Here is a 22718-nt window from a genome sequence, read left to right as displayed (position 1 = left end):
TTTTACCTTTTAATCCAACTTTATTCTCTGTTATTGTCACTTCTCTATGGGTGAATATTGGTTAGATGGATCCAACATGGCGCCCATGAAACATGTGACCAGCTCAGAACCAATCAGCATAGAGGGACAGATCAGACTCCAAAATGTTTCCATTCTGGGATTAAAACTGTTTTGTCTCCAGAGATAATTTCTTCATCTATTTAAATGAGATCAAAGCTTAAATCCAGATCAATGAAGTGTTTATGAACTGATTCTCTTTGTAATAGAAGGTGTTTAACCCACAGACCGTATAGAAATACAATCAGATGATCCAGTCACATGACACGGACGCACATTTAGAAAGAGATCATTTATTTTGAACGCGCTCTGGTCTCGTTAACATTTCCTGAGTTTCCATCTGTCATTAAATCTTAGTTTGTGTAATTCTATGACATCTCATCTGATTTGATTGTAAAAACAATGAGTTTGTGTGACGTTTGTGTTTCCTGCCGTGTCAATGATTCTCTCTGTGCACTGAGACAAAGCTGCTCTCTGACATGAAGCCTCCTGGTTCCTGTAGCTGCTCTAGTTTCAGGTGTTTCAATAAGAGTTTCATAATGAGGACATGGAGGGTTTTCTGGCTTCTACAGATCTAAGAACATCATTAATATTTAACAAATGTGAGCAGACGCAGCAGGACACTCGTTCATTTGTGGACAATTTATGCCACTTTATCAGTTTCTGTGTAGAGAGGAGGAGGAGGAAGAGGAAATATTTCCTTTCACTTTATCGTCCAGCTGTTCCAGCTCGTCTGGGCCTTACAGGCGACACATCATTTTTATTTTTACGAGCCGGCGATTTATCGGTTAAAGTTAAGGAAATGAAATCTGTATAAAGGTCTCACACGATGTGTGAATAAGTTTCCAGCTCAGTGAGACGGACAGAACTAAAATCAAACGGAGCTCAGCATCCAGGAACCGAAGGTCTGACTGCTGACGCTGGAGCTGGAGGGGGACGGGGGGACGGGGAGGACGGGGGGGACAGGGGACAAACATCAGCTGGCAGGTGACCTCATGGTACTTACTTATCAATTTAACTCCATATTTATCTCAGTGGCTGTGATGGACGTTGCATCAGTATCAGAGGCTCCTTCAAAAGTTCTTCATCCAGCTAGCTAGTTCTGGGTGCTAATGCTAACTGAGGTCACAGCTAACGGGCCACATCCAGTCACATGACAACTCATCAACGTGGCAGAAATAAATGGACACGTGAACATGATCCAGTCTGTGAAACAAAGACGAGCGTGACGACGTGACGACCACAGGATTAAAACAGGACGTCCAATCAATGAAATGCTAGGAAATAGTTTGGTGGTTGGACTCAGAAGAGCAGAAAAATGATGAAGGAGGAGAGATACTGGACCATCGGACTCCACCCGCCCACAGGGTCCAGTCTGGTGCAGGACATGAACTGAAAACTTTACGTAAAAATAACTGCTATTCCTATCGTTTCCACTAGGGGGCGTGTTTTAATGAGGGCTGTGGATGTAACATGACACTGAGACCCAGAACTGAACAGCAGGTGGCAGCAACGAGCTGAAATTATCCGTTTTTTCTTAAAAACAAATATTTTTTTTATAAAAAGTTTAGTTTTTAGGGAAACATTTGGATATTTAGAGGTTGTTTTGTTGGATGAAGGAGACGTCTGACGATCATGGAGGAGGAACTGAACTAGTTTAAAGAGTTTGTCCTCTTCCACGGTTCCTCCGTCCTCTTTAATTAACGATGACCTGCAGCTTCCATCCAGCTGTTGACCTGAACAGAGCATCAGTGACCTCGGTCCACGGCCGGAATGAAAACCAAACTCATTACTTGTTTCAGTGCGTCCTCTCGTCTCCCACCAGTTCACGGCCTGACATTATTACTATTGTGTCCTGCTAATTCCTCGTCCCCGTCTTCGTCTCAGACTCTATTTCCTGTGGACGTTCACGGGTCGCTGGCCTCATTCTCTTCACGGGTGACACGGCTTCGCCTCAGACACAGACGGAAAAAGAAAACAAACGGAAAGTCCACAACTCTGGGAGTTTAATTAGCTGGTAGCCCCCCCCCGACCCCCCCCCGACCCCCCCAGCATCACTGTCTTTGTCCAGTCATGTGAAGTGAACATCTGGGGGGAGGATTTAAAGGTTTAGAACAGACACAGCTCTGGAAGAGACGGCGCAGCGACCGGGTTTGATGAGCTGTGGAGAATAAAAGAAGAGCAGGGACCTGGTGGGGGTCCAGAGTCCTGGGTCCTGGTGTCAAATACAAGCTACTAAAGATTTTAAAGGTCTGGAAACACAGACGTCTGAAAGTTACTGTCTGACCTGAAGTTTCCACCAACAAACAGGCAGATGTAAGAATAATAACCAGACATTTTATTCCACCTGAAATAAAACATGATTCTCCACTGGAACATGTGGTGAAGTTGTCAGAACTCTGATAGGACAGGATTATACTGTTGGTACGTTAAAGCAAAGTTACATCAGTGTCTAGATGTAACTAGATAGAGAAAGAGAAGGAACCAAACACAGGACTCACAGGAGCAGCAGGTGCTTAAATAAAAGCTCCAGACGTGATTGGCTGAGTGGACACAGGTGAGTCAGGAGGAACATTTCACCTGATGAGACCTCAGACCTTCAGTGTTTCTTCATCCTCTTGAGACCTGAGCTTTTGTTTGCTGTGTGATTTTAATTTCACCAACATATTTTGAGATTATGAGGAACAAAAGGTAGTTTTTGGAAAAAATATGTCCTCGTATGTGGACACACATACTTATATTATAATGGACTTTACACTGAATTCATATTCAGCTTATATTGCTGCTGTGTCCTCTGTTGGTGGGGATTGGTGGTGGGGGGGGGTTATTTGTCTAACTTGTCCTCCAGTTGATTCAGCTGTTGCAGTTTCCCGTCATGCCAACTAAATGTCAGCGCGTTGCTAATAATATCAGTGACCTTCCAGCTCCAGGGCCGAAACGCTCACCGAGGAGTTTAACCTCGGATCATTCCAGTCTATCCAGGACGCAGACAAACTAAACTCAACCCTGCTCATCTACACGTTGGAGCTCATTCATGGTCATGGTCTCTTTTTAAAGACTGTTTTTTGTTTTAAAGTTTAATCATTTTGAATGTACCTTTAAATCATCTGTTTGTGACCTGAAGAGGTTTTAAAAAGGAAACTCCAGCTCATATCAGACACGTAAAGTAGTAAAACGGTGTCGATGGAAACCAAACCAGGACCAGGTAGTTTGACTGAAATGTTTGTTCCACTTTTAGAAACCAAAACGAACTGGACTTAAAATAGACCCAGAGGTTTTTATAAAGGAACGAATCGTCTACGTTCAGTTTGACCCTTTCGTCTGTTTCATGTGTCACTTCAGGAAGAGGAGGAAGAGGAGGAGGATGAAGATGAGGAGGAGGAGGAGGAGGAGGACAAGGAGGAGCAGGAGGAAGAGCCATGAATCTAAAAAGCTTTCAGACACAGAGGTAACCTGACAGCGGGGTACTCCATGACACCTGGGAAATGCATTGTGGGATACCTGACTAGGACACGTCCAGGTACGTGGACTTGACCCCCCCCCCTCCTCCATGAATCTTTGTCATCACTATGATCTGTTTCTCCATGGAGGCGGCCGCTGGGAACCCATTCATCACCTCTGCTCCCTCCTCCCAATTAAAGTCTGTCGTGAATTATCAGACCAACGGTTTCTGTCCCGTCAATATTCTGATCGATGCAAACGGCCGGCGTTCGCACCGAGGCCCCCAGCACTCACTCAACGGCACCATGATTCAGTACGTAAAGAAAAAGAGACGGCAACGAGTCCAGGGACCAGAGGCGGTTGCCAGGCAGCAGGTCGCTGGGGGGGGGGGTCAGACCTCAGACACATTGATTTATCAATTCAAGGCTAAGTGGAGAAGGAGGAAAGTGACAGTGACCAAACGCCCCCCCCCCCCCCCCCCCCTACCCCGACAGCAAAGATGAGACGAGTCAGACGAAGGAATGAAGGAGCTGCTGTGTCTTAGTTTAAGGTACCAGTTGGTTTTATTATTACAATGCACACTCGATAAGCAAAAAAAGCCTTGGCATCCTGCAGAAAACCAACGTCATGACGCTGCGTCAGCGGCTCAGACCGACTGCACCGCGCGCTATTATTGCAAAGGGTCAGGTTCAGTTGAAACTCATCAGCAAACGAGAAAGGACATGAAAATAAAGATCTGATTACATAAAATATGGGTCATTCCATCTTTGTATAGTGGGGGGGGGTACATTTTAAATGCAAACACACACAGAAAAATAAAACACTGGAAACATGTGACCCATGATGAAAAGAACAAAAACAAATCAAATCGAGTAACTGAATCATCTTAATTGAAGTTCTAGACTAATTTTTTTTCTTAAAAATCACAGAAGACTAATCATTGATCGTGTTTCCTCTCGATAATCAAACAAGTTTGAGGCTGTATCAAAAACTCTGTAAAAAAATTAGAAGGAAATTTTTTTATTTCTTTTTTTTTAAGCGAGATAATTTCTGGAGATGTCGGCCACCGTCGCCTCCTCCGTGACCTCGAAAAAACGTGAGCATCTGTACAGTCTCCACGGCAACCAACCGGAGACAAGGACTCTGCCTCCACACATAAAAAAATAATTATCCCGTCCTCCCGCCCTCCAGGTCCAAAATCTTCTGCAGGGTTCTTCCTGTTTACATCCAGCCTGAATAAACTCAAACATGAAACTTTTTTTAGTTTTTTGCATCTAATCCCACATTAAATAATTCGCCTCCTTGAATCAGTTTTTTTGACTTATTCACCATCTGGCTGAGAAATAAGAATAAAAACGGGAAGAAAAACCCCTGCAGGTTATTTTAGAGAGGCAACCCCCCACCCCAGCCCGAAAAAAATATAACACTCTCTCAGAACGTCGTCCAGATATACAGTGACTCTCAAAACCAATGAAACAAACAAATGATTATTTATTCATGTCTAAGTCTTTTAGGCTACCTTGTTATTCTCATCTTTACGAGACGTGTGAATAAGGATAGAAACAGACAGCTAGTGTTAAAAGGCAAACCGTATTGAATCCGAATAAACACACACTCACTCATTCACTCATTCACTCGTTCATTCGTCCTCCTCCTCCTGTGTTGTCTGCCGGGTGATACTCAGAGAATCTCCTTTAAGTTTTCATTTTTTTATAAAAACGACGCGTGGTCGCCGGCGGTGCCACGATGACAGGTCACCGTCTTCTCGCATTGTTTGAGCGCAGAAGAAGAAGATTCGTTAGTCCAGAGGGAAAAGAAAGAAGAAAAAAAAGAATAATCTGGGGATAAAGATGAAAAATCAAATAAAATCCAGTATCCAAATGAATCGAGGAGAAACGAATGAAATGCTGGACGGAGAGAACACGTCTCCCCAGGTGTCACTTCGGACCAACTGGTCGAACCAAAAGCCGACGTGACGACGATTTGTTTGTCTTAGGCCACTGTAGTAGCTGGGCTACCACCAAAACAGTAGTCCCTCCCAGCTGCTTCAACCAATCATCCCAGCTGTCCACTGCAAAAGCCCCACCCACACCAAAGTCCCCCTGTAGTTGTTTTTGTGTACTTTAGCACCTCTTGTCATCACTCCCTGTAAAAGTCCAGACAGACAAACACCAGAATGGAAACAGGTCATAGTTCCTCAGGCGTCCCCTCCCTCCGCCCGTCCAGGGGAGGGCTGGACAAGTCTTAGGGCGGCACATAGGGGGGTGGCGATCTGTAGGGAGTCATGTTCTTGGGACGGGAGCCCTTGCCCTCCATGGGAGCGGTGAAGGGAGGCGGTGGCTGATAGGGGGGCGCGTTGGGGTCCTCGTCTCTCAGAGCTGTGTACTCCCCCAGCAGCTCCTGGTTGAGGGGCGTGGTCTCCGGCGTGGCCATGTTGGGGTACTCGGGGGGCGGAAGCGGGGGCTTCTCCTCCTGCAGAATCAAGGGCATGCTGGAGGACGGGGGGGGCTTAGAGTCATCGAGTTCATCTGCAAAGATGATGGGCACCCCTTTTTTGATGAAAGTGGCCTGGTCCTCGATGGTCAGTTTACCCTTTCGCTTCTTCCTGTAGCAGACCATCGCAATGATGCCCGCTATTAACAAGATGGCCGCCACCACCACGGCAGGAATCACGGTGTGGAGATAGACATCGTCTGTGCTGTGCCGGCTGGAGCCCAGGCCGGGAGTGACCGCCGGAGGCTCTGACAGGTGGATCTCATGTGGTGGGATGAAGGAGTGCGCCCTGCAGCTCGCCCGGCCCCTCACCTTCACGTCCAGCGGTTTGAACTCAGGCTCCATGTTGTGCTTGAAGTTCTGAGAGGGTCTTCCGTCGGCGTTGCCGAGTGTCCTGCTCATAACTGTGAGCTGCTCCCTGGGACACGGGTCCTGTGGAAGGCTGGTGTTGGTCCACTCCACCACGATGGAGCCTTTGCTGATGTTCCTCAGACTCACTGTGCTGCTGTTGCGGTCTCCCAGCGCGTACGCCAGCTTCTTCACCAGGAGGATTTTCTTGTGGATGTCGTTGGTTATAGAACGTGGCTCCCCCGAGAATCGGGCCGTGAAGATCACAGGCGTCTTGTCGTTCGTGGGCCAGCGGCTGACGCGCACCTCAAAAGCATCAATAGCAGTAAGGTCCCCTTTGTCAGCGGCCTGCATGAAGTACTCGTGTTTGCCTACGTGCTTGGCGTCGGGCAGGCCGTACAGGAGCTGGCTGGTTGTGTTGAACTGGATCCAGGAGTCTTCTGGAACCACTTCGTTGTGGTTCTGTCTCAGCGTTAGACGCAGCTTGTCTGTTGTTCCGTCCTGGATGTCAAAGAACGTGTCTGATGGGATCTTAAATTCAAAATAGGTGCCCACCAGCGCGTTGACCTGGTCAATGGGGTTTTTCAAGACAGGCTTGTCATTGTACGGATCCGGAACGACGCGAGGTGATGGTGTGGTGCGGCTGGGGGGTTTAGGTGTGGTGATGCTGGGTGTTTTGGCCGTGGTGGTCTTGGACATTGGTGTGGTTTTGACCTTCTTAGTCTTCCTGGGGGGTTTTGTGGTTGCGGGCAGCGTGGCAGTGGGCCCCACATAAACAGGTCTGGTCGCAGATGGTTGTATGACGATGGTGCTGGTGGTCTCCACTACCCTGGTCGGTTGAGAAGGTCCCGGTGTCGGCGTGTGGTTGATAGGGTCGCGAATTCTGATTGTGGGCTTGCCTGGAAGGGGAACGGGGCCACGCACAGGGGGGGCAGAGCTTTGAGTCGGTGCGGCAATGGAGGGAGAAGACATGGTCGGGATAATCCTGTTTGGCGGAACCACTGAAGTTGTTGGAGGAAGGGCTGCCAGGACGGGCGTTGGAGTGTTGTACAGTTGCCGTCTCACTCGTTTCGGGACATGGGGTTTCTTATTGGCAATGTGCCATCCCACCACAGGGTACCCCAGCCTCGCCGACATCATGCCTTCCTTCGCAGGACCCTGGACGCTGTTGATGTTCGGGACCGTGCTCTGGTCCAGAGAGCAGCCGAGCTTCCAAGACAACAGAGCACCATTCTCCACCACCTGGAGAGACACATGGCGCCGTGTTACTTTCATTATTCCTTCACTAGCATCAGGTTAAATGATCCACTAAGAAATGACTCATCCACAAAAAACATGCACTCACCTTTTTGGCGTTCCCAGGCCCGGCCATGAATGCAGACATGTCGAACAGCCTGTTATTGACCACAGGGAGTATCTTCATGTGCTGGAGCCCCACTCCAGAGAAGCTCCTCATGTTATCCAGGAGCTCCACCCTCTCTTCTGAGCTCATCTTGGTCAAATCAGCGTCCAGAATCACCGTCAGCACCGTCACCGGCTCCTCGTTGCCACACATGAACGGCTGGACGTCGTCCTCAGACGAAGCCTGGTTGGACACCAGCTGCGCCGGATCGGCGTCCATATGATCCTCAGGGTGCACCTCGATAGAAAACACCTCGGAAGAAGATGAGGACTTTGTGTGGTTGGAGATGGACGCTGAGATGTAGTGGACCCCTTTATCCTCGTCCAGAGGCAGGCCCTGCAGGATCCGGCTGCTGGCGTCCCAGTGCAGCCAGGACGGGAGGGAGTCTTTACCCATCTCTGTGATCTGAAAGATAAACAACACACAAGTGGGTGAACAGATGTTTCAATGCACAAAAACGTTTTCAGGAGCTGAACATATGGTGCTTGAAATGCAGCATATGTGCTGGGATTGCAGAAAATTGCAGAAATGAACCTTTGATTTTAAAGTACGGTTGTAATCCCTGTGCAACATGGTGCAACATGGTGTTCACTCACAAACACTTAAGGGCCATTCATGCCTCTGTCCACAGACCAACTAAACATCAGACAACTTTTAACTTTGGACAAAGTAAACTCTGTTACAAACCCCCTGTGGTCTCATAAGACTGGTTTTCTACAAAAATTCTCATCAGATCGTGCAATGAGATCAGTCTCATCAGAGCTTTGTCTTTTTTTTCCAAATGAGTTCAGGAAAATCTGATCTTAGTATCTTCTGTTTTTATTTGTCTGAATATTTTTTCAACTATTATTCACAAGCAATCGATCATTTCCAATACTCTGATCTATCAAAAATATTCAATCCTGTAAACGGTTGCATCAGTTGGTCCAATGGTGCGACCAGGACGGGTGGTTGTGCAAAAACAGAAACCATAAGTAAATCATGAAGATGTTTGGACAGCGATTAAATGTGCGATGAGGATCCAGATCAGGACGGAAGCTCAGACTCTGAGAGCAGCGTCCGGATGGGTTAGGGTTAGGGTTAGCTGGACGAGGGGAGGGGGATCTGATGGGAATCGTGACGAATAAATTCAAAAACCGGAACAAATGCATCCCCGGCCCCCGACAACTTAATTCAGCGACTAATAAATCCTGGTTGATAAATTATGTAGAGGCAGCGCTCCCTAGACGCATCATTAATGCTCTAACCAGCACACAGGCAGCACCGGGGGACAACACACACACACACACACACACATGGACGTGCACACACACACTCTCTCTAGTGTACAGACACAAAAAGCAGTTTATCATCTCGCAGCTGACACACAACATGTGGCCACAAAAACACAAATGTAATGTGTACTCAGACAAACACACACAAACACACACACACACCGCAAGCCTTAAACAAGCCTGTCCTCATGGACAGCAACCCCCCCCCCACCCCACCCCCCCCCCCCCACCACCCACCACCACCAACACACGCCTCCAGAAAACCTCTTCCCCGTTTTCATGGAAATAGTTGGATCCCAAAAGAGCAAAGAGACACTGAGGAAATGAGGCGCTGCAGTAATAACACTCGTCCTCCTCCTGAGCTCAGACTCACTCCCTCGTTCCATCACTTCCCTTTTATCCAATGAAAGCTCAGTTCTGAGGGAGTTGCTGTTGGAAGATGTCCTGACGAGATTGTGCAAACGAGAAGCATTTATAATTCATTTATAATCTTTTTCCACAGATAATTCCAGATTAGAGGGAACCCTGTTCCAACACCACCCCTCATTATGAAGCTCGGAGACCAAAGCTCCCGAACTAAAACACTAAAACATGACACAAGTCACGTTTTTCCCGTGGATGTTTCAGCCTTTTTTGGTGGTTAACAGATTGTGGATGAATGTTCGGAGTCAAGTGTTTGGATAAGTTTCGTTTTAGGATCCGCTGGGAACTGATTCTGCTCCAGTTAAGATCTGATGATGAACTGGAGTTTAATTTGTCTGTGACTGGTTGGAGGCCCAGTTAACAAACCCCGACTCTGATAAGGACCGAGTCTGGGAATTAAGAATCCAAAGCACTTCCTCCTGCAGCACCATGTGACTTCATTAGTCAAAAACTCAACAGCTGAACCTGAGCTCTGCAAACCTCCGAGACATGAACCTGTGATCCAGCCACCGCTGAATGTGCGTCTGACAGCAGAGAGATGATCACTCTCCTGTCTGCGGCAAATTAAATACGAGTAGTAGTTAAATATTAATGTCAGATTTGCCCCCGGGCGACAAAAACAAGCAGCGGAAAATGAATCAGAAGAAACGAGGAAGCGACTCATGAAGATCAGCGCCTCCGTCCCATAGAGCCGCACAACCAGCAGCAGGTTCAGAAAGTGTTGAAACAAACACGACAACACAACCTTTAAAACTCCTACATGAACCCTGCAGAGAGCGACGGGTTCCTGCCTCCTCAGAACCAACAGGAAAAACTCTTCATAGGAACAAGAGGGTTTGATGTTTGGTCCTAAAGGTTCGAACAGTTCAGTCACAAAGAGACGCAAACAAGAACAAAACTACTTCTACAATCTATGAACTCAGAGCAGCAGCTTAATGCACCACGAGACGTTTACTCTGAAAAAGTGACGATGAATCACGTTAAATGAAGACTTGATCATTGTTCTCTGCAGAGGCTCAGTGTCGTAGATCATCTGACTCTTTAAACTATCAGACCTTGTTACACTCGATGATGATGAACCGACTGGTCTCAGCTTGGTTTTAGTCTGGACTCTGGAGGAATCTGGTCCTTCATGGATCCAGAGGTGTAACCGGTTTAACCAGCAGCAGTGAGCCACGCATCCATTTCACCCCTTCAACTTAATTAAAACTGAATAAATTATAATCTCATCAAAGTTGTGTCTTGTTTCATCATCTTTGTTCTCGGTGACACATCAGCCCCGTAAATCCGCCGTGACTATCGGCTCCGTGAGCTCGGTGACGGGGCTGAAAACCCATTTGAAGTCCACATGAGCGACGGGCGTGAAACAGCAGCAGACGTTATCGCCACCGTCGCCCCCGTCTCTCTGAGCGCCGCCTCCTCCGCCGCCGGCGTCAGGGCGGGTTCTTAGTCTACTTCTGTCACTATGACGATGATCAACTTGTCTGTGTAAAGCTTTTTAAAGCAGATGTTTGTTATTTATGCATCATAATGAAACCCAAATGAGCTCCTGCACACGTCACAGCTGCTTCAGAGTCCAGAGGAAAACGTGTTCGCTGAAAGATCATGAGTCCATAGGAGGAAGATTTACATTTACTACAGAGAGTTAGCTGCTTGCTAACAGTTAGCATGTTTCTCTCATGTTTCTCTCACAAAACAACTGAACTCTGAGTCTAAACGCGTCACATCAGAGTTTAATAAAATCCAAATCATCTCAGATTCATGATTTTAGGTTCTACACGTTGATCATAAGTTATTTTGTCCAAAGAACAAACAAACATGAACCAGACAGAAGAACAAATAAAATAAGAATGAGGTAGAAGTAAAAGTGTAATTTACATGAAATGACGAGTAAATGAAGCATTTAGCTTCTCAGTGTCGTGGTAACTGACACTGTTAGAAACATTTCATCCATTTTATTGTGACTGTGACGTCCTGAACATCAGCATCTGCTCTCACTGGAAAACCTGGAGCAGTTACAGTTGTGTAGCTTTAACACAAACCTGAAACTCAGAACTGGAACATTTTCACTAGATAGTAGAAAAAAAAAATAAAAAATGTGAACGTGAAAAGCTCAGAGACCACGAGGCAAAGGAAACTTTCCTATAAATAGTTGTTGGAGCGTCAGAGATGTGCAGGAAGACGTCACGTTAGAGAAACTACACACACGTACACACACACACACACACACGCACACACACGTACACACACGCGTACACACACACACACACACACACTGGAACCACAAACACGCATCTATTAAAGACTCATTAAACCAGGACGGAGCCCATCGAGAAGCTGCTCAGCTATAAAACTAAAGTACGCTCACTTTCTATCGCACACTGTGGAAAAAGCTCCAGCTGCCAAACACACACACACACACACACACACACACACACACACACACACACACACACAGACTCAGGAGCCAACACAAGCCACTGTTTGATTCCAGCTGTGCAGGAGAGAGTCAAGGAGGAGGAGGAGACAGATGTTGTTGACCAGGAGGAGGAGGAGGAGGAGGAGGAGGAGGTGTGAATCAAACAGGGAGGCTGTAGAGGAGGTGTGTGTGTGTGTGTGTGTGTGTGTGTGTGTGTGTGTTTAGTTATAACAAGGACGAGTGGAGGGTAAGAGAGGAGACGTCCTGCTGCTCTGGACTGGAGGAGGAAATAAAGCAGAGAGGAAACAACGGCCCAGGACAGATGTGGAGAGAGAGGAGGGATGGAGACACATGGGGGGGGGTCTCGATTCATAAACTTCGTCCTCTGGAGACAAATGTTTAGATCCAGAACAGGACAGAAGCTCTGACTTAAAAAGAGAGAAGATGGAGGAGAAACAGTTTCAAATCAAATGTTTCTAAAGGAACCGAGATTAAACTGAAATCAGAATAAAATCCAAGATGTTCGAACAATGAAGATGTTCCTTTAAAAGTGTGTTGGAACAGGAAATAAAGAAAGAAAAGAGACAGAAAGTCTGTCCCATTACATCGTCTTTATTAAGTCTTCACTGTGTCTCATGTCTTGAGCCTCCACACAGTAAAACAGTGGAACAAATGTCCCACAATGCACTGGGGCAGAGGGTCAGGATGTGTTTAATGACCTCTGACCTGCAGCCTGGTTCTAAGTATAATCTGCTACCAAACATGGTTCTGGTTCACTCAGCCCGGAGAACCAATGAAACGCTGCGGCTCCGCCCCCCCCTCTGGGCCGGGACCAAACATCCGGGCCCTGGTCCAAGACCTGGGGTTGCTAGGCAACGGGAGGACACACCAAAACACCAAAGGAGGCACGGAAACTAAACATTCATCATCAAATATGTTGAGTTTCGCTCCTTCTGCTTCGACAAACGAGCTAAAGGTCAAAGCCCTGAAACGGGACCCAGCTCACGTTCAGCCCCCCCACCTCGGCCCCCCCCAGCCCCCCCCAGCCCGCTCAGAGTAAAGATCACCAAGTCATGAATGGAGCCGTGGGAGCGTATAATTTGGAACATATGAATCAAAAGGCTTCTCCTGCTGGATGCTTAATTACATAGCAACATGGCCACCGCGGCCCTGGAGCCAGCGCGCTAGCTCACAGCTCCAGTGACTCATATGTTCTGGTGTGTTTTTATCTTCGGGTCGCCTCCTCCTCCCCCTCGTACCAGTTTTCCACTCCCGTCCTGCCAGCTAGCGGCTCCAGAGCCACGGGGGCTGAGCCCGTCTGCACAAAGGCTGCTTTAAAACCAACAACAGGCTCCGGAGTCACAACGCTTCAAAAGGGGGTTTGTCATCGGAACCTTAAAGAGACAGAAAGAAAACCTGGAAGGAGGTCAAGGAGGAGGAGAAAATGATGGAGTGAGGAGCTGAAAGATGATGGTGAGAGGATCTATCAGCTGGTTCCTATGAACCATTTCCTTTAAGTCTTTACATTCTCATCAGGACTCAGAACAACAGCAACAACGAGTCCTAAAGAACCAACTCCTCACTTCACCGTTCACATCAGACCGGGTGTCACATCTGATCCGACTCTGAATCTGAGTCAGTTCATCATGGTTTAGGTTCCCGTCCTCAGACTTTTTAAATCGTCCTCTGATCTCACTGACTCACTCTGGATTCACAAAACCAATCTCACACTTTTAGGATTCTATGAATGAAGATCAGTTTGAACTCTGAATAAATGAAACACTAACGAACGCTGACTCGTCTTCTTCAAACTTAAAGTCCAGATATAAATCAACTCAATTTCCAAGATGGCGGAACGTCTAACAACCCAACCAGAGGCTTCATTTATGTCTAGAGGCGTCCTTCTTCCCGTTCTTCTTCCCGTTCTTCTTCCTGTTCTTCTTCTTCCCATTCTTCTTCCTCCTTGTCCTTCTCCATTCTTCTTCCCGTTCTTCTTCCTGTTCTCTCCAGTTTCCTTACATGCTGAGATGTACAGTGATAATGAAGTCTGTCCTACCGTGTTTTCATAGTGTCCGTGTAGCATCATAATAAATCTCTCAGGTCCGACCGTTTCTTTCAGCTTCTCTCAGGATTTGATCTCGTTGTCGATCACAGACCAAACAGGATTTTACGGATCAATGTCGTCTCTTTCAACTCGAGATCAGTTGGAATCGATTTCTGTAAAACCTTCGTGTGTCTCATTCTTTCTCTCTGATATCTCGACTCCAGTTTGACCAAATAAACGTCTTCTCCAGGGTTTTTTCCGCTTCGGGGGCTTTTTACATGTTGAGCTTCCAGAGAGTAATTAGCGTCGCGTTAGCCGACATCAAAACATTAATATAACAAAGGAATTTACAACATGCGCTCGAAGGCAAACAGAGAAACATCCACTCAACCACACGCTGCTGGACTCCAGAGGCACAAAGAGTTTTCCTGCCCAGCAGCCGATCAGCTGGTCGCGCTGGTAATTGTGGTAATGAGGCTTGGGATGGTTCTCATCCGTTGGCCAGAGAGACTCTTCTATTAATGAGAGCAGCTCTGAGGCTTCAACCTTCACACCCACCAGAAAAGTTTAGCGTCACCTGCCACGAACTGTCTCCTCCAAAGACAAGAACAAATCATTTCTGTCCCCAAACGGTTCAGAAACGAGTCCAAGGAAAAGATTTAAGAATCAGAAGAATGATTAGAATCCTGAGTCCGACCAGAAAGAGTCCGTGCAGTGATGGAGGTGGATGTTAGTAGGAGATGATCTAAACAGAATCAGAGCCACTCAGGTCAAAGGCTGCAGACAAACAAACACCGACGCCGCCACGTTTAGAAGAAGAGGAAAGTTTCCAGAGATTTAGGGAGTTTATGACCAGAACATTTGTGGAGCAGAGAACACGAGGTACGAGCTCCTCTCTCCACATTAACTCTGACTGGAAGAAACATTCACTGGATCCAGTCGACTCCAGAGAAGCTACAGGAACCAACGCTAGGACATTCACCTCCAGATCAGAGGAACATGAACAGAACTTCTTCTTCCTGAATGTGAAACAGACTCAGTGACGGAGCTCAAGGTTTTTAGATACGTGTGTTTTCAGATCAGACCCCTCCCCCCCTCCTCCTCCTCCCCCTCCTCACATAGACGCTGTATGAATGGATAAATTCCAGTGGGGTTGGGGGGGGGGCCCAGATGAAAAGGTGAGCGAGCAGACGGGCCGTCACGGAGCTGGAGGCCTCTCAGACTCTGGCACATTTTCATAAGAAAAGCCCATTAGTATGAGAGCGGCAGCGAGCTCTGAAATTGATTTGGCCTTTCGCTCTGAAACCTTGTGCACCGACCTTCCAAGATATCTGGGGGGGGGGCGTCCAAGTGGGGGGGGTCATATCTGAGGAGGAGGAGGAGGAGGGAGGGAGGGAGGGAGGGAGGAGGGAGGAGAACGAAGTGTAATAGAGGATGAAGAGAAGTCCTGGAATCATTTCCTGGTTCTCAGCTGTGACCTTTTAGGACCTCCTCATCTAAGGGGGGGGGGGGCACACCTCCTCATCTGCTCCTTCCTTCTTTAAGGGGGGGGGGACTGGCTGTCAGCTCCTATTTGCTTTAATATTCTAATAATATATTATTATTGGGAAACACAGCAAATATAGAGAAAGGTGGAGTAAAGGAGGAGGAGGAGGAGGTGATGATGGAGAGAAGATGGAGGTCAGAGTCTAAAAATAAAGACTGACAGAAGATGAAATAAAGCAGGACGTTAAATATGAAAACAACTAGTGGAGAAAATGTGAGGGGGGGTCATATCAGATCAGATCTGATGGGATGTGACGGGTGGAAGAAGAAAGATAGGACTTAAAAAGCGATGGAGGGATGGAGCTGGAGGGGGGGGCAGGGTATGAATGAAAGGAATGTGACGGGGAGATAAAAGGAGAAGATAGAGGGTTTAAAAGAGGAGGAGGAGGAGGAGGAGGAGAGAGAGAGGGACAGATATAAAGGTTTAGCCTGGAGAGAGTGAATGAGTGAATGAGTGAGTGAATGAATGAATGAGAAAAGGACCAATCACCATCATCTGATTCTACTGGAGCTTTAAAGGTTCAGTTTATGAAGCTCATCACCCATGAAACGACACATTGTTACACAATATTACACAACATGAACAAACAGTGAGAAAGTATCAGCTGAGAGATTTAAAAAGACACCAAACTATTCACACAGCAAGCCAAGTTTATCCGTTAGTCACGATTAAAACCAAATCAAGTCAAAACTGTCGCTGACTAATTTAATAATCGTCGTCATCGTTTATTTTTCACTGCTTCTGTAACTTCTGCTTCATTTCTGTCCTTAACGCTCAAATATCACCTCGATGGTCACTGTATCCCAGTCAGTCATGGCTAAAACCAGGCTAACGCTAGGCTAACGCTAGGCTAACTAGCGTAAATACTTTACCTGAGACTTTAACGGAGTCAGTAACAGTAACGTGACAGGACCTCACAGTAACATTACACTCACTCAGGCAGCTTATTAGCTAGTTAGCATAGCACGTTGTTAGTTGTATTTACTTTCAGTGTGTGTGTTCTTAACTCATGGCGCTGAGGAGGAACGAGCGTTAATATTTAGCCTTTATCTGGATTCATTTTATGTCCAAACGTTCACATGCTGCTCGTTCTTCACAAGTTCAGACAATAAAGTATTTGAAAATAGTAAAATCTTCTGTAACAAGTGTGTGAAACACCTAAAGCAGGTATTTAATCAGCCGATATGTCAGATCTCTGAATTCTTTAATATCAGCATCGGTTTCAGCTCGTCTGTTTTAAACGTGGAGGCCATGAATGCTGCTTCTCACCTTGACGATGTCTCCCAGGTAAACGTCCTCCATCTTGTTTGGCACCTTCATCTGGAAAATCCGGCCCACCACCGCAGAGGAGTCTGGGAAGGCCGTGGGCGTGGCCTCCGCCGCCGTCACCACCTCCTCCGCCTCCGCCTTCCTCCTGTCGACCGCATCCATCGACTGCATCTCCTCCGTCACTTCCTGGAAGTCCTGAAGGAGCGAAGAGCGCATGGACGCCTCCAGCTCACCGCCGCCTCTCTCCATTTCCCCGCCGGCCTCCATGAACGCCATGTCGCCCATCATGTCGACCTCCACCTCCGCGGCCGTGGCAGCCAGGAGGAGGAGGCCCAGCAGCCAGACTCTAGTCCTGGGTAGTCTCACGTCCAGGCCCCTGCTCCCCCCGAGCCTCCACGCACCCATCTCACCAAGCATTCTCCGCCTCCGGCCGGGCCCGTCGCCGACGCACCAACAAAAAATAAAAAGGAGGACGTCCAAGTGGGAGGGGGCGAATTAGGGGTGAGCATGCACACCCCCGGCAGATAGAGCAAATCCCTCCTTCTCCGTCTCCACCCACGCCGAGCAGGAATCTCCCCTCCTCCTTCTGTTCCGCCTCCTCCTCCTCTTTTGTCCTCACTCGCTCGGCTTTATTCTTCCTCTTCCCCCTCGGACCTTTTGTCGCTCGCCCCCTCAGAGGTTCAGGAGCCCCATTGTTCACCTTCCAGATCTGTGAGGAGACAAAGAAGGCAGGAGGTTAGACTTCGCTTCCTTCAACGTGCTCAGACAAACCTCAAAACTCAGAACGCCTCAAACACTCAATCAAAAGTCAATCAGGAGTTGGGCCTGGCTGTGGAAATGTCAGCGTGTAGGAGGTTATTCAGAGACTTGAGCTGCAGAATGAAAGAGTGAGCGGATGGGTGGATGAGGGGGAGGTGGAGGTGATATACGGTGGGAGCTGGGATTAGCCAACAATGGAGGACCAGTGGAAGCCTTCTCCCTAATGAATGCATGCTTCTCTATTGTGGGACGGGTCAAACGGAGGCTGTGTGTAGGTGTGTGTCTGTGTGTGTGTCCATTGTCAGGGCTGAACTCTGAGGTTTGTTATTCATCCAGCTCTTTCACGGAGGAGAGGATCCCTCCATGCACCACAACACAAATGATTTCCCCCGAGGGCTTTCGCTCACAGAGAGATGGACGGAGGCAGGAAGAAAGAGTGAAAGAGTAAAAAGAGGGAAAGTGAGAGACCCCCGCTGTGTCTCGCTTTGCCCTGTAGCAGATGCCCGCTGGAGAAAGTGAAATCACTGCAGGACGTTTCTGGCAACAACAACAACACTGGGCCTCCCAAGCAGCTTTCACCGACTGAAAAGACTCTTTGTTGCTGCCGCCTCGTCCTTGACGCGTCTCACCTTCCACAGGAACTTTACTTTTTCATCACGAGCCGCAAGAACTACATGCTAACACATTTAGCATACGTCTATGGCAGTTTACATTTAATAAATTAGCATAGCCGACTTCGTCACAATAACTAAAGTTACGACTTTTTCTCCACTTTCAACGTTTTTTAACGAGGTTTCTCCGCTGGCGGCTTCGCTCTCTGCTGCTCGCAGGTCGTACATGCTTAAGTAGAAATGAAGTCCAGAGCCCTGAACGCTCTCTCTCTGCCTTTCACTTCCTCGTGTCCGTCACTACGAGAACTGGCTAAAACCTTTGACCAGCAGAAAAACAGGGAAACAACAACGAACCCAAAGAATCTTCTGATACCAGAAGATCCTGCTACACATGGTCCTGACCTAATGAAGGCGTAGAAGTCAAATCACCGCAGGACGTTTCTGGCAACAACAGCAACAACCCCCCCCCCCCCCCCATTCATCCACGGGCCAAGAAGAAAGTTTTTCATCCCTGTGAAAGTCTGTGACTGTTTTCTCTTTTTAATTCTTTCATTGCTTCTGTCTCAGGTTGTCTTATAGAACACTTCCTCCTCCAGGGTTTCATTCACACCTTCTCCCTCAGATCTCCAAAACCTTCGAGACCGTTTGTCCTCCTTCCTTTTTCTGTCCTGTCTGTCCCTATCAGTCCGTCCAGTGCATGGAAAGAGAAGCTGTCAATGAGAGACGAGACCAGGAATCTTCTTCTCCGGCTGTCGTTAGGGTTACCGTCCTGCAGTTACTAACAGCCACCATGTAAGAGCTTTGGTTGTTCTGATCCAGAGTCTCTGCAGAACTCAGAAAAGACGTCACAGGACGTTTGTCAAACACAGTTTGTTTCTCTGTCTCATGTTTGTGTGTCGGTGAAATCGTTGTCATGTTGTGTTCACAGACGCTGGGACGTACCGACTCCAAAGGGACAGAAAATCACTGAGTTTATTTTCACTGCGTTAACTGATCGGTTTGTACTGAACTGGTTTTTATTTCGCACTGAGAAGCTGTTAAAGATTATATCTGGTGAAACTAATCTGCAATGTGTAAATAGAATTTATTAGAAACAACGTGGTTGTAGTTTTCTGTTTAGGGAGCGAGCTAATGTCTGGTCTTAAAGCTTCATAACTGGCTGCACGCCCGGCTGATTTATTTTCAGCCACAGAGACTAAAGGTTCTCACACGAGTCACTGCCAAGGATTTTTCTGAAAACAGAGAAAAACAAGAATCCTGGAGCTTCATTGTTTTCTAGAAAACAGCATCATGTAGCTAAGAGACACGAAGCAGCGCCGCAAAACCGCAAAGGAGGAACATGAACAGAACAGGAACGAACGAGGAAGATTCAGATTCATAAAAGACGAAGGATGAAGTCACGTTCCTTTATCTCAGATTACTTAGATCTTTATCTCTTTAAATGTGTCTTATATTTATCTATTTTTGCGTTATGAAAATGTTTTTGTGTCCTATTCCAGTCGTTCCTCCACATAAAGACGTAACGGCTGCAGACCACAAGGACTTCATGTCCCCACCAACGAGGACGAAGGGACGAGTGGAGGCTGCTCCTCAGCCACAGATCATCAACCAGGCGTCCTCTCCTCTGGTCTGACTCAGCTTCTATTTCTGTAACTCTGGAGTTCCCGTCTCCACTTCATGTTGGAGCCATCGAGCCGGTGGGGTGGAGGCTGGAGGGTGGAGGGAGGAGGGTGGAGATATATATAGGCTAAAAAGAAAGAGGGAATCAGGGAGATGATCCTTTGTCATCAGACACAGATCACAGTGAAGACTGTGACAGAGAGGATCTATATATGTAGGTTAATGGAGGATGGTTCTTTTCTTTTTCTTTCGTTTTTTGGCTCAAACCGTCGAGTCAACATGACTGAAGTCACGTCCCAACACTTGGAGGTTTTTTCAGACGCATCCATATAAAAGTTCATCTCTAAAGTTCAAACACGTTTCCATGGTGATGATGCAGGCGTCATGTGACCAGTTCCTCTGAATCCGTCTTCCTCAAAGAGAGTTATTATTACTATCATTAGATTATTATCAGCAGAGCTGCAGCTCATTCACTAAACACCGTTCAGTGGAAACACGGAGCAGCTGGACTTCATTAAATACGTCTTCTGTTTCACAGCTACTGACATTTACCTAAACTGAACCGGAAACGAAGAGACTTTCTTTGATGCTCTGGACACATGTCGGGTTAAAGAAAAGCTTTAACAATGAATCAAAGTTTGAAGATAAGCTAAAGTTCAGCTTTATTTCCCAGCGTGTAACAGAGCTGATCTAAACCTGCAGAAGAATTCTTTTAGCTGGAATCCTCTCGACCAATGAGAACGATGAGACACAGAAAACCACTCAGGGGCCAATTACTGGCCCACGGGAGCTAATCACAGACACGGACCATCCTGATCATCTCGTCAGCACTTCACTGGCGCTTTTAGATCTCAGCTCGCCCCCTCCAGCCTCTCCTCCCGTCACCTTTAAATCCTCCAAAGTCACAGCTGATGCTTCTATTATTGGTGCAGAGAGTTTTTCTAAAAATGGTCCCAGACCGACAGCCGACACTGACGCCGAGCAAATATCACCACTGTCCCACCCAGACGCAGCAGCAGCTCACGGGATTTCCCTGCTGACTGCCGGAGGATCAGCCTGTTCTACCTTCACCGTGAGATTTAGATATTTAGCTGGAGATCAGCAGCGTTCAGGTCTTTATCCGGCTCTAATGTGTGGTGTAAACAGATGGAGATTACTGTTCTGGTGTGAGGACGTGAGAAGTCTGCTTTGTCCGCTGGTACGATGTGTGGGAGACAGACAGAGGGACGAGTGTGTCTCTGTGCTAATTCAAACCTGATTATCAGATACTTAGGGACGGATTTCAGAACAAAAGCGTCTTGAAGAAAACCTGCGACCTCGGAACAATCCGCACCGCCTCCAAAACCTGCTTTAAAACCGATTCAGATTAATCTGCACTCCCACTCGTAATTACATTCACAATTATCTGGATGCAGCTGGAGGACGAGGCTGCAGCTCCACCGCGAAACAACGCAGCCGAACAAACGCAATCGAGCCCGACGCAGAGACCCACCCGGGCAAAGCGGCGCTGGGCGATGGGCGGGGGGCGATGGGCGAGGGGGGGGGGGCGAGGGGGCGGGGGGCGGGGGGCGGGGGGCGAGGGGGCGAGGGGGCGAGGCGGCGGGGGGCGAACCAAGCTTCCAACCGCCTTCTTCAAAATCACATGAACGAAAAAGAATCGTTTTCGTTGGTCAAACCAATGCAGATGTTTCTATTCACTGATTCACATCATTTAAAATAAACAGTGATGAAAACAGTTGGAACATTTAGGGTTTTAAAATGACTGAATGATTATTTGACTACTTTACTTCCTTAAAGATATTCACAGAAAAAGCGAAGGAACTTTAGCTTAGGAAGAACGAACTTTCCTACATTCATTCTGAAAATTTGAAAGAAATATATTTTTGATTGGAAATAAAGACAAAGCTGCTGAAACAGGCTCTAAAGGGGCCGAGGCATCACGACGTAACGTTTCATTTCCAGATATTTCAGTTTCTAAATCATTTTACTTCAAACTCCTCCTGCGTCCAGAGGTTTGGTGGCGTCTGCTGCATCTTCTCCCTCCAGTTTCTCATCTTTTATGACGTTGTTACTTTTGTCCAGCTCTTCTCAGACTTTTTAAACCCTGACTCGAATCACGTCATCGCACTGAGATTAGTAACAAGAAGATCCAGGAGACGTCGTGGAACGAAGCTCTGACTCAGTGGAAAATGACTTTCCTTCAGAATAAGTTTGTTGATGGAACTGATCTGCATGTAAGTGTAAGTCAGAGAAGACACTGCTCAGTCTTCAGCTTTCAGAAGACGTCCTCTAACACGTTCATCCTACAAAGCAGCCGAGACAAAAACCGTTCCCATCAAATGCTGCCTGACGCCACAGGCCAGGAACAGAAGAGTCCACGCACGGAACAAAAAACAGGATTCAGAGAAACAGCTACATGATCTGACGGAGAAGAACGACGGCTCCCAGGGAGACGTCCGGCCGCTCCTCGACGGAGGGGGGGGGGGGGCGTGATGGACGGCTGGAAGCAGATGTGAACCTGCCTCAAAAAACAAAACCCACGACAGAAGGACGAGGAGGCGGCAGACGGGCGGGGCTCAGAGGTAAATATGATCTGGCTTGAAAGTGATGGCGGGTCTTACATCCACCCTGCAGAGGCTGAGGACAGATGTGGATGCATATGCATCAGAGTCAGAACAGACGCAGAGAAAGACCTGCTACAAGCTGGGTCCTGACACGCTGTAGGTGTGGCTGCTGCTTCCGGACCCCCCAGCTTTCTCCCAAAAAAATACAAAACAGAGTCTGGATTCTAGAGTTACACAGACAGACGCTCTGCAGCGATATTTATTATCTCCCAAAACAAGATCCTTATCCAGCAAATAATCCTCCCACGGAAAACAGGATCATCCACAGCCACATGGCCCCGTCCCACCCCAACATGGCCCCGTCCCACCCAGTCCAGCCCGATGGAGCATGTAAACATCCACCACTGTGTCCTCTTTGCTTCGACTAGGACTTTAAAGAAGACATGCT

The 22718-nt window shown here is 47.5% G+C and overlaps 2 protein-coding genes across 2 annotated transcripts in view; one reads left to right on the top strand and one right to left on the bottom strand.

Annotated features, from left to right (window-relative positions):
- The window catches only part of LOC125006460 (nuclear factor 7, ovary-like), a 1183669-nt gene that overhangs the window by 666334 nt on the left and 494617 nt on the right, over positions 1–22718 (top strand). The gene's annotated exons all lie outside the window — the stretch shown is intronic.
- dag1 (dystroglycan 1) overlaps positions 4039–22718 on the bottom strand; it is a 34624-nt gene continuing 15944 nt past the window's right edge. Inside the window, exons 2-4 of the mRNA XM_047582477.1 lie at positions 16717–17425; positions 7685–8146; positions 4039–7581 (exon numbers count right to left, since the gene is read on the bottom strand). Of these exons, the coding sequence (XP_047438433.1) occupies positions 5743–7581; positions 7685–8146; positions 16717–17133 (2718 nt within the window). The 5' untranslated portion in view covers positions 17134–17425 and the 3' untranslated portion in view covers positions 4039–5742. The remainder of the gene's footprint in view (positions 7582–7684; positions 8147–16716; positions 17426–22718) is intronic.

Source organism: Mugil cephalus, chromosome 4 (genome assembly GCF_022458985.1).
Source record: "Mugil cephalus isolate CIBA_MC_2020 chromosome 4, CIBA_Mcephalus_1.1, whole genome shotgun sequence".
Classification (NCBI taxonomy): Eukaryota; Metazoa; Chordata; class Actinopteri; order Mugiliformes; family Mugilidae; genus Mugil; species Mugil cephalus.
The sequence above is the reverse complement of the archived record's forward strand: the minus strand, read 5'-3'. Positions and strand labels throughout refer to the sequence as shown.